We start from the raw sequence: 11,333 nt of genomic DNA, 5'->3' as shown, positions 1-11,333 counted from the left end.
TGGCCCCTTGTGAACAGCTCGTGGGGATCAGATCGGCGTGGTGCCAGGAGTTCATTGGTCTGCACTAGGTGCACAGCCATTGTGTGTTCACTGTGGGGTGATGTTCAGGGTGTCATCAGCAACATGTCACTCTGGCCCCTTTAGGGGAACCGTGTCTCCCCAGAGAAGTTTGTTTCAAGCCTTATTTCAGGCACAGTGAACTCCTTCTTCCCACTGGTTTGTTTTTATTGTGTGGATATTTGAATCACGTTACTAGTCATATTTATCTTTTATTTGGCCTCACAGAGGCTTGGAACTGAATGGCAAGACTACTCTGGTGTAAACAGTTCTACAACGTGTGTTTGGGTGTGATCTTATTTTCCCTCTCTTACTTCCTTACTTTTTTCTTGTTGAGTTGCATACATCTTGATGTAGTCTTCGACATGTTCTTGGAAGGAGAAAAGGATATGGTGAACCCAATAGATGAATCTAAACCTACACATATAAATTAATCTATTCCTTCTAAATGTAACATCTGCTCACGATTCCAAAATGGATACCCTGACTCCCGGCCTCCCTGCTCCTCCTCCCTGCCCCTAGTCCCAGGTCCTGTCCATCCTAAATATCTCCTGCTTTTGCTCCTTCATGTCCCCTTCAGTGCTCTTTTCCAGGTCACCACCCTGATGGCTTGTGTCAGTGAAAGCCCTTCTACCTTATCCCCACCTTTTAACTGGTCTCTCCCAACATAGGTGGCCCCTTAGTGTCATTCTTAGGCAGGGCAGCCCTCAGTACACAAATGAGGAAAGAATCCCTCATTTGACAGATGGGGAAACCGAGGCCCAAGGCAATAATATCCCAGCGAGCTATATGCACAACTGGCATGACAGGGCAGTCTGTTAATGCTGTCCTTTCTCATGACTGCAGAAGGGGAACAGTCCATCCAGGACCTTCAGTGACACTGTTTGTTAATCTTTTTTAACCCTCACCACCATTTTTTTTGACATTCAATATTATTTTATATTAATTACAGGTGTACGACATAGTGGTTAGATATTTATATAATTTGCAAAGTGATCCCCACATCCCTCACCTCTGGTAAGTCTAGTACCCACCTGGCACCATGCATAGTTATTACAATATTATTGACTATATTCCTATGCTGTACTTCATCCCTTATCACAATTTTAAATTGTCTTGTTTGGTATGTTATGATGGCTATCTCGATCCCCTCTATATTTTCAGTCTGGTGCATTACCTGGCACAGAGCAGGTTTTCAGTAAGAATTTCTTGTTGAGTGAGCGAGTGACTCAGGACCCAGAGCTCCTTTTCCAGGGATGGGGTTACCGAACCCCGAGTCCGATGGCATGAAAACTCAATCTAGACTCACTCAGACTTGAGCTGTCCTTCTTGAATTGTGATTTTTGTCAAATTCTTTCCTCTTGGCCTGAAACTTAGTTTTTTCTGTAAGAGGGGATAATATGTGTCATAATCCCTTCTCTGCAATTATGAAATAAAAAAATTTAAGTTATTTGGTGGCAAAAAACAGACTGATCTCAATTTTTGAAGCAGTTAAGTCAGCCTTGAACTGTTGGGAAGCTATTTATATCTATCCTACTTAATGTGAATATTCATGTTTCTTTACAGAATTAATTAATGTATTTCATCAGAGTTTTGGGAAGATTACATAATATACAGTATGTGCACCATATTGCATGATATTATCTAAAACATGAAAAATGCTGAATTTGGAAACACATCTGGCCCTAAAGATTTAATAAGGGACTGAGAATCTGTCAGCGCTGCCTATCGGGGATGGTGTGAGGATTAAATGAGAATGTTTTTTAACAACGGTGTTGAGCAATGCCCAGGCGGGGAATCAAAGACCATGACGGGGTGGGATGGTGGTGGAAGGTGACAAAGAGGGAGAATGTGTGAGCTCCACTGCAGGGAAGAAGCTGGAGTGCTTGGTTAGGGCAGAGCCTTGTGGGGGCAGCCTCAGGAATTAACCCTTAATCCTGAGGAAACAATGCAGGGCGTGTGTGGGGGGGGGGGGAGGGGTGGGGGCATGGGAAGTAACAGAATGAGATTTGATTCTTAGAAAGATTTGGAGGGGCCAGTCTGGAGGCGGGGGGAGGTTAGGAACCTCCTGGGTCACCTAGGAGCCCCGGCAGAAAACAGCAAGGGTACCTTCATGCAGAGGGTCTGGAAGGCCAGGTTCCATGAGGCTGGGCGGCTGGACCCATGACTCCAGGGCCCCTCAAGAGACCTTCAGAACCAAGCTTGGGCCATTGCAACGGGACACACTGGTAGGATTGGCGACACGGGGCTTGGGCGTGCGTGTGTGTGTTTGTGTGCGGGGTGTCTGAAATCAGCACGCGTTGCAGACAAGCTGGTGTGGAAGCGGCTCTAGATCGGAGCCGGAAAACCAGGGGTTCAGTCTTTTCTTTCCAATTTAGAGCAGGTGGGAGTGGGCAACTCGTCCCAACTCAATGTGCCCGCAAAATGGTAACAACGCTGATCTACTCTGTGGGGCGGAAACGGATACTACGTGTGAAAGCGCTGCGGACTGAAGACCACGGCTAGGTTATTCCATTCCAGAGGTGACTGCGTTTCATATGAAAAGCGACACATCCTTCTTCCCAAAGCCGAACGGCACGTTTCGTGAAATTTGGTTGCCGCTCATGGCCGTAGGTTGATTGCATTCCAGTTCTTCACCAGCGTTTCCGAGGCTTTTCACTAAGTTTGAACCCAGCTGCTCGCCGTAGGGACTCCGACTCCTTCCTCGGAAATCAACGCTTAGTTGGGAACGACCGCTGGGCGCGGACGAGCGTGCGTGCAGACGGCACCCGTAGCCACGCCTCGACCTGACGTCCGCCGCGGGTGCGCGCTCGCACGCCGGAAGGGGCGGAGCCAGGCTGGACTTTATATATTGCGCGCCGAGCGGCGCCCGACCTCTACCGGCGGCATTCGGCGGCGGAATGGTAGGTGGTGATATGGCGGCCTACCCTTGTGTGGTGGTGGCGTGGCTGAATCCGCGGCGCATCGTTGCCATCTCGGCTCTCCCGGCGCCGGGAACCTGCTCTGGGAGCACGAGAATCTCGACGGGATCCGCAGCCAGGCCTATTTTCTGAAAACACCGGCGGCTGGCCTTGGGCTTGCCAGTCCGCTGGTGGCGAGAGGCCTTGGTGCGGGAGCTGGGCAGCGGGGCCCGGACCCCCACAATTTTCAAGCTGTAGGATTATTTCTGGGTCTCGACCCGAGTTGTTTAGGGCTAATCGATATTGGAGTCCATGAGCGTTTTGGCCAGGAGGACCTTGAGTAGGGGCACTTGGCACTATAATTGTTAAACTGGGCAGTGCAGAAATCAAAGCATCAGGGGGAGACTAGAGCGAGGGCTGTTGAGTCTTCATTCTAAAATGTTGGGGGTGGTTGGTACGACTCAGGCCTCTAGAGTTCCCCAGAAACCACAAATGATGAACTCCTTGACGGGCGGACAGAGACTCTGCTGCTGATTGTCACGTTCTGATTTGGCTCTGTCGAGTTCTAGTGGCCTATGTATATAGTAGCCTTTTAGTGTCGTCTGCTACCCAGCAGTGTGACCCAGAAGTTTCTTTTGTGGTTAGATTCTCTGACTCACCCATAAAGCCACCTGTTAAGCTATTTTTAATGCCAGCACTTAATGTGTTCCTGTCCCATTTAGAGAAAAATGGATGAGGATTTGAAATGAAGCTTCACCTCATTTAGTTTCATACTGTTTCAGGATGTATGACCTTGCAAAAAGTGAACCTAATTTAGCATTTACATGGGTTTCAATTGGATTCAGCGTTGCTGAGAATCAAGAGGAGTGAGTTCGTTACAAGTTCAGATGCTAATGTTGGCTGTTTTCTCCTAGTCTCACAGGAAGTTCTCTGCTCCCAGGCATGGGTCCCTGGGCTTCTTGCCTCGGAAACGCAGCAGCCGGCATCGTGGGAAAGTGAAGAGCTTCCCCAAGGATGACCCTTCCAAGCCTGTCCACCTCACAGCCTTCCTGGGCTACAAGGCTGGCATGACTCACATCGTGCGCGAGGTCGATAGGCCAGGATCCAGTACGTACACGCTGCATCCTCCAAGCTGCTGGCGGTAGGCGGGTAGAAATTGAGGGTGGGGACAGATTAGTTGAAGCTGAGCTGTCAGAGGACGGACTTAAGAGATCAACAGTCCCACTATAGCAGGGTGGAGATGACATATTTTAGGACTGGTTAATACATGGCCAGCACTGCTTGCTTTAAGTGAATGATGTATTGAACTCGAGCATGGTGAGTTAAGTTGTCAAGAGCCACAGAATAGAGAAGTACGTTGACTAAAAAGTTTGAATACTCCCCATGTCCCTGGGTTGTGAGGTTTGAAGTCGAAAAGTTGCCGAGTAGTACAGTACTGGTTACTTCCTCGTGGTATAAATGTTAAGACAGTTAATGTCTGCCTCAACTCAGCTGTTGTGATCCCCCATTATACTTCCTTACTATTACTGTGTTATCAGGGTAATAAGGAATTTACTTCTGGAAATTTCTGAGATAAGAACAGAAACCAGACTTAATTTGCCACTTACTAGGATCATATGTCTTTTGAGTTAAAAATGTCAGTGTGGGCAGACAAACGTGCAGCCAGGGCAGCCCTTTGGGAGTCTGGATTGCTGAGGTGGCCCTGCTTCTGCAATCTTCTGTTATCTGAAGCAGGTTGTCCTCGTGGCTTACGTGAGCGTTTCACGTTTTTCTACAAAATACTGTATCCCCTTGTTAGGGATCTTGGCACCCTCAAATCTGACTATCTGCTTTCTTTGCAGAGGTGAACAAGAAAGAAGTCGTGGAGGCTGTGACCATTGTGGAGACGCCGCCCATGGTGGTTGTGGGCATCGTGGGCTACGTGGAAACCCCCCGAGGCCTTCGTACCTTCAAGACCATCTTCGCTGAGCATATCAGTGATGAGTGCAAAAGGCGCTTCTATAAGAACTGGTAAGGGAGGGGGAGACTGAGCTGGCCCTAAGTTGGGGGCTGGAGAGAAGCACCCTGCGCAGGGCTCCCCTCTAGTAGGGGAGGGGGCTCCTCTGGTGTTAGGGTTAGTTGCTTCTTAAACAGAACACTTTCTGGGGACAGACCTTGAGCATTGGTGGTTTCCTGAGCTGGAGCAGCACCTGGAGATGCCTTTATGTTCAGCTTAGTGGGAGTGTTGGTGGAGGATTCAGTTTTCAATATTGTCCTGGTTGCTGGAAAGTACTGAGTCCAGTTAGACACTGAGAACAGTGGGACTGTCCCAGTCCTGCCCTGGGATGTGGTCTGCGTAAAGGCTAGGCCGGAGCAAGAATTTGTGTGTGTTCAAATGTTTGTGACTTCAATTAATCTTATGGACCTCTGCTCAGCTCCGCTCGGCTTTGCCCGATGAGCTCCATCCAGGCTCCGCTTGCCGGTGGAAAAGGCTCCTTAGAAGCCGGCAATGAGCCCCATCCCCACGTGGTGCCCGTGTGCCTTCCGCTCACCCCTCGGAGGGGTGATGAAGGCCTGCACCCGGGCCCCGTCCCCAACTCTGCTCTGCTCCTGAAGGCACAAATCTAAGAAGAAGGCCTTCACCAAATACTGCAAGAAGTGGCAGGATGACGACGGCAAGAAACAGCTGGAGAAGGACTTCAACAGCATGAAGAAGTACTGCCAGGTCATCCGCGTCATCGCCCACACCCAGGTGGGTACTCCCAAGAAGGCAGCTTGGCTGCTTCCTGTCCGTGGAGGTGAACTGTAATGTGTGGCTTTGAATATCAGATTTGAGATTCAGTCATCTGAGTTGATGCCTCAGCTCAAACTGATTTCGTGCCGAGCCTGAGCATGTTAGGGGGATGCTAAGGCGGGTCAGATTCCTCATGTACTTTCCAGTGATGGAGCTAGGCCAGTAAGCAGCCTGGGCCTTGTTTAAGTTACAGCAACACGGTCCAGGCACTTCCCTGCCCTTGAAGCCTGGGTTCCTGGGGCTGGGTTAAGGTAAACTGGAGGATGGCCTGAGAAGCATCCAGTGCCTCCACACTTGTGCGTTGGTGTCTCATTTGCCAGCAGAGGGCACTGTGTCCCTATTCGCTCTTAATTAGGGAAACCATATCCCATTTTAAAGAAAACTGATTAAAGAAATAGGTGATTCATGATTGATCCTGTCAAGTGCCTGACTGAAAATAGTGAAGTCAGTGGGGGCATTCTGGCTGTTTCCACTTCAGACCTGACTTGTGAGCCGAAGGAGCCCTTGGCTGGCTTGGTTAGAGTGGGTGTCTCCTTCGTGGTCTGGGCCGTTATCCTGGGTGTACACCCCGGTTCCTAAGTGCTTTATTCTCATGTAGTGACAACCACGTTAGTACTGCTTTATGGTACGTGCCCATCGCTGGATACAGTTCTGTGTAGGACACTGGGTGCTTCTTAACTAAAAGTTTTAGGCTTGAATTTGTTTTCTAACTCTTGGCAGTTTATACTGAGTGCAGTGTCCTGCTCTCCAAAGTAAAGTGGCTTGCCGATAGTCAACACAGCAGGCTAGATGGCCCAGGTAAACCAGGGCAGTGCCCCAGAGGAACTGGCCAAAAGGACAGTGGTCAGGAACATTGGACTAGTTGGTGCCAGGATCTGGTTAAGTTGGCATGTCTTGATGTGTCAGTTAAGGATGCTCATCCGTATGGGGATTCGGGTGTCGAGAGTTGAAAGGGGAATTGTACCCGGTGGGGAGTCATGGCAAGGCTTTCTTCGTGGGAGGAGAGCTTGATGCCAAGCTGCACCTGTTTCCCCCTAGATGCGCCTGCTTCCTCTGCGCCAGAAGAAGGCCCACCTCATGGAGATCCAGGTGAATGGAGGCACAGTGGCTGAAAAACTGGACTGGGCCCGTGAGAGGCTGGAGCAGCAGGTCCCCGTGAACCAAGTGTTTGGACAGGACGAGATGATCGATGTCATTGGGGTGACCAAGGGCAAAGGCTACAAAGGTGAGCTTTGCAGTGGTCCAGGTTGCCGTAGTTAACCTCTCAGGAGATCGGTCTCCGGCCCGGCTGTTGAATGATGAGGCTGTGGAATGCGTGCTGGTCACGGTGCCTGAGTCACAGACTGCGGAGATGTCCCTCGCTGTCTTCCAAGGACAGTGCTGGGGGCGGGGGGCTTAGGGCAGCATGGGCACTGCGGATGTGATCACTCGTTCAGGGTTAATTCCTCCCAAAGTCTGTTCAAGATTTACATCTAGACCAGTATTCAGCTTGGGAGGATGTGGGAATTGGAGGGTGACACACAGTGACTGTCCTTTAAACTTAGCCAGTCATTGGGCATTTGTTCACAAACGAACTCGAGTGGGGACTCGGCAGGAAAGGGCCAGTGGCATGAGTGCCAGATACCCGAGTAACAGCGTGTGTCTCTTCCAGGGGTCACCAGCCGCTGGCACACCAAGAAGCTGCCCCGCAAGACCCACCGGGGGCTGCGCAAGGTTGCCTGTATTGGGGCGTGGCATCCTGCCCGAGTGGCCTTCTCCGTGGCCCGGGCTGGGCAGAAAGGCTACCATCACCGCACCGAGATCAACAAGAAGGTGAGGTGCCGGGGGCCGCGTGGAGAGTTCAGTCCGGGAGGGGAAAGGCGGCTGGGAGTGGGTTCCAGTCCCTGTCACTGCTCCCTTAGTGGAGCTTCTGGTCATCATACGGACTCAACTGCTCATGTGATGGGCACAGTTCTGACTTGGGCGTCTGTCCCTCTCCCCACGAGGTGGTGGGGCGGTCTCCATCCGCTGTCGCAGCTGGATAGCAGTGTCTTTAGAGCCAGCCAGCTTTCCTTTCTGCTCTGAGCTGGGGACACCCCATCGCTAGGAGTGAGGTCGGGGCTGCTTTGCAAGTTAGCCCATTGCCGGGTGGGGGTGACTTGTCCCTAGTGGCAGTCCTTCCAGCCCAGCCAGCCTGCTGTCTAGGGGATGAGAGCGTGAAGGTCTCCTGCCCCGTTTCCTCTTGGCCAAGTGTTCACGCGTGTTCCCTTCTCATTCAGATCTATAAGATTGGCCAGGGCTACCTCATCAAGGATGGCAAGCTGATCAAGAACAACGCCTCCACCGATTATGACCTGTCTGACAAGAGCATCAACCCTCTGGTGAGTAGCGGGAGCTGTCCTCTGGGCTCCTCAGTCTGCTTCCGGCCTTACCTGTCACATGGGGCCCTGGTGTGTCGGGGCCTGGCCGATGCGTGGGGGTGGGTTTGCAGAGTCAGTTAATGACCCCTGCACAGCAGCCAGCTGTCTGTCTGCATCCACTGTTTGGGGTTGGTGGTGAGAAGCGGGGGCTCCGGCCCGGCTGTTCGGTGATGAGGCTGTGGAATGAGCGCTGGGCGCAGCGCCCGAGTCAGACTGCGGAAACGTTCCTTGCTGCCTTCCTTCTGAGAATAGCCGGGGGCCAGGTGGCCGGGGAGCACCTGGACCTGAAAGGGTCCTGCCTGTCTGAACTTATCTCCAGCCTCATGCTTGACCTATGCTGACCCAGTGACCTCTTTCCAGGGTGGCTTTGTCCATTACGGTGAAGTGACCAATGATTTCGTCATGCTGAAAGGCTGTGTGGTGGGAACCAAAAAGCGAGTGCTCACTCTCCGCAAGGTGAGGCGGGTCCTCTGGAGAAGGGGAAGAAGGTCGTTAACACGAGGGACCCAGACACCACTGAGCTTTGTTAGGGGAGGGGCATTCAAAGGAAAGGGGCTGCTGCTGCTCCTTTGACTTGGTCTTTGAAGTCCTGGGAGGAGGAAATTCCAGTCTGGCCCAGTTTGGTCGCTGCTCTACTCACAGCGCAGGGAGGGGGGCAGCTCCTGGGATGCAGCCTGCCAGACAATGGGCTGTGTGTGGGGGGGGGGCAGCCTGGTTTCCACAGCAGGCCGGTTCGGGTTTTGATCCTGTCCTCCGTCCCGTGAGATGAGATGGTGCAGGGAGAGGCCTGTCCTTCCTAACTAACCCCCTCCTCTCGGCCCACAGTCCTTGCTGGTGCAGACCAAACGGCGGGCCCTTGAGAAGATTGACTTGAAGTTCATCGACACCACCTCCAAGTTTGGCCATGGCCGCTTCCAGACAGTGGAGGAGAAGAAAGCATTCATGGTGAGCACCCCCCTGGCTGCTCTCAGGCTGGGGTCAGGGTGGCCCCCAGCTACTGTCAACTGTCCTGTCGTCCATTGCCGATCTAGGGCTGGGGGGGACGGTCCAGAACCTCTGATCCCATTAGGGTGTGGCTTACTCTTACTGGCCGCTTGTTTTCCTCCATCTCTTACCTCGTCCTCTGTGCCTTTCTCCACAGGGACCACTTAAGAAAGACCGAATTGCAAAGGAAGAAGGAGCTTAATGTCAGGCGCAGATTGTGCAGCTGGTGGGGTCTCAATAAAACTTATTTTCTAGTGACATTTGCCTCTGACTTACCCTTCCTAGTCCTGGCGTCTTCCACATGGGCCTGGAGCTCCCAGAGGCTTGCTGTCCTCAGCCCCTCAGCCTCACTTGGTCTCCTTGCCCCTTGCCCCTTGCCACTTGGCTGGCCCCGGTGCCTGGAGCAGGGTGGGGGTGGGGCAAAAGCCGAGCCTGGGTCGGCCCCTGAACTTTCGCAGGTGCCCTGCGGCAGCGAGCTGTGCACAATGTTTGTCACCGGGGTGAGGCGGCTGGGGCTCGTCTGTGGAAGTGTTTGCACAGCTCGGGTGGCAGCTGTGGGGATGGGAAGGAGGAGACGGTGAGGACTTGCTGTTCCCTGAGGCTTTTGGTTGCTGACGGGCGTGGCAGGGCAGACCCTGGGTCTGCCTGGTGTGCACATAAGTAGGTACTAATCCACGCAGGAGCGGGGTGCAGTTAAGGCTTGTTTTAGTGCTTTCGTAACCTGCAGCCCAGTTCTGGCGCTGGGAGAGGACAGGCCGAGAGGGGCCGCCGTGCAGAAGGGTAGCACTGCACCTGAACTGAGGGGAACGCACGAGTGCGCACCTGGAGGAAGGTGGCTTTTCTCACCCAGCACCCAGCTTCCCCGCATGTGGAGGGTAAATGCCTTGCCCAGGCCCACCCAGCCGGGTCAAGGCCTTGCATCCGTTCTGGCCTGCGTCTGCCTTTGGAACTTGGCTCAGTACCCTCTGCAGGAGGTGCCCACCCTGTTCTGTGCTGACAAGCATGTTAAGTGGGCACTAACTTGTCCAGGATCAGGGACACGAGATTCCACGTTTTGGTTGCTCCAAGCTCAAAACAGCCAGGCATCTGATCTCTGACCCTTCAGGGATGGGCATGGCCTCTCGGCCCCAGTGCAGTTCCTGGCATGCCAGTCGTGCAAGATGGCCCTGTGGATTCCCTGTTTATTCCAAACCGAGGCTGTTTGCCACATCTGGCCATGTGGCATGTTATGCTTCAGCAGCCCTACCCAGCTGAGGGCAGAGACCACAGCTGGATCTCTGACTGCCCTCAGCAGCAGTCTGGCAGATGGTAAGACAATCACCTGGCCTCTGGTCCCTCTGATCTTTGACCGAAAAAGCGATAGCCAGGGGTGGGCTGAGGTCCCATTATGTGGTGCTGTTTCAAGGACTAGAGGTGGCCCAAGTTGTCCCCAGTAACGTCTTAAAGTGTAAGTCAAGGTTCAGAGGAGGATGCAGACACAGCTGCTGAGGAGTTAAATGAAGCTTGAATCAGCGCCTCAACATTTTTGGAGCTCCTGACCTCCGGGATGGGGGCATTGGGCCTAAATAGCTACTTCTCTAATGCAGGGAAGACTACTGCAGTGCTTCCCATCGCTCTGGATCCAGGGCCCAGAGTCGCTGGAGCTGCACTTTAGGATGGAGCCACCAGGGGGTAGGAGTGGGCGGCACCTGCAGGGCCAGCCCCTCAGACCTGTAGGAGTTGCTGTACAAGTGGCAGAGTCTCCTCCCCAACCAAGGTCTCAGATCCCCCACTCCTGAGTCAAACTCGCAGCCAGAGCGAGTCAGGGCTTGTCCGTGGCAGAGCCAAGCGTGGGGCCTGGGCTCTGCTGCGGGAGCCTGTGTCCAGTCAGGTCCTGAGGAGGACCCTGAGCCGGGCAGGGCCTCCAACTCATTCCCTTGTTCATGCCTGGGCCTCACTTTCCGTCCAGGGCTCTGCTCAATTGTGGGTATAGGTAGGATGATTGGGGATGTGGGGTCCAGAAAACAAAGCCCCCTCCCCCCAGGCAGAAGAGTAGTCTGCTCCCAGGCTGAGAACATGCACACATATGCACACACATGCTTACACGCATCCAGCACCAAACCTCCAGGCTGTCACCACACGTCTTCAAACGTGAGACATGCGTAGCGAGCCCTTTCAGGGGTAGGCTTGCTCGATGTGGTCTAAGCCTTTGGCTATTGACCAGCCCCACATCCCCGACTT

At 53.1% G+C, this 11,333-nt stretch overlaps 1 protein-coding gene and 4 non-coding genes across 5 annotated transcripts; all 5 read left to right on the top strand.

Annotated features, from left to right (window-relative positions):
• Positions 1 to 2,853: 2,853 nt before the first annotated feature.
• Positions 2,854 to 9,371, top strand: RPL3 (ribosomal protein L3). Its single transcript, XM_016128914.2, has 10 exons — positions 2,854 to 2,960; positions 3,872 to 4,064; positions 4,799 to 4,967; positions 5,553 to 5,688; positions 6,769 to 6,955; positions 7,382 to 7,542; positions 7,989 to 8,090; positions 8,490 to 8,585; positions 8,955 to 9,074; positions 9,271 to 9,371. Exons 1-10 carry the CDS (start codon positions 2,958 to 2,960, stop codon positions 9,313 to 9,315), a joined length of 1,212 nt encoding a protein of 403 aa, XP_015984400.1. The 5' UTR covers positions 2,854 to 2,957; the 3' UTR covers positions 9,316 to 9,371.
• LOC118614501 lies at positions 3,445 to 3,509 on the top strand. Its single transcript, XR_004956089.1, has one exon. It is a non-coding gene; the product is annotated as a small nucleolar RNA SNORD43 (small nucleolar RNA).
• LOC118614530 lies at positions 5,497 to 5,552 on the top strand. Its single transcript, XR_004956114.1, has one exon. It is a non-coding gene; the product is annotated as a small nucleolar RNA U82P (small nucleolar RNA).
• LOC118614525 lies at positions 7,018 to 7,109 on the top strand. The gene has a single exon (XR_004956110.1). It is a non-coding gene; the product is annotated as a small nucleolar RNA U83B (small nucleolar RNA).
• LOC118614524 lies at positions 8,289 to 8,382 on the top strand. Its single transcript, XR_004956109.1, has one exon. It is a non-coding gene; the product is annotated as a small nucleolar RNA U83B (small nucleolar RNA).
• Positions 9,372 to 11,333: the final 1,962 nt, after the last annotated feature.

This window comes from Rousettus aegyptiacus, unplaced genomic scaffold (genome assembly GCF_014176215.1).
Source record: "Rousettus aegyptiacus isolate mRouAeg1 unplaced genomic scaffold, mRouAeg1.p scaffold_m13_p_2, whole genome shotgun sequence".
In the NCBI taxonomy this organism is placed as follows: domain Eukaryota; kingdom Metazoa; phylum Chordata; class Mammalia; order Chiroptera; family Pteropodidae; genus Rousettus; species Rousettus aegyptiacus.
The sequence above is the reverse complement of the archived record's forward strand: the minus strand, read 5'-3'. Positions and strand labels throughout refer to the sequence as shown.

Excerpts from the sequence above, each read along its gene's own strand:
- RPL3 (XM_016128914.2), top strand. Across the intron at positions 4,065-4,798 it reads GGTCGATAGGCCAGGATCCA|AGGTGAACAAGAAAGAAGTC; the intron begins GTACGTACACGC and ends CTTTCTTTGCAG. Across the intron at positions 7,543-7,988 it reads GCACCGAGATCAACAAGAAG|ATCTATAAGATTGGCCAGGG; the intron begins GTGAGGTGCCGG and ends CTTCTCATTCAG.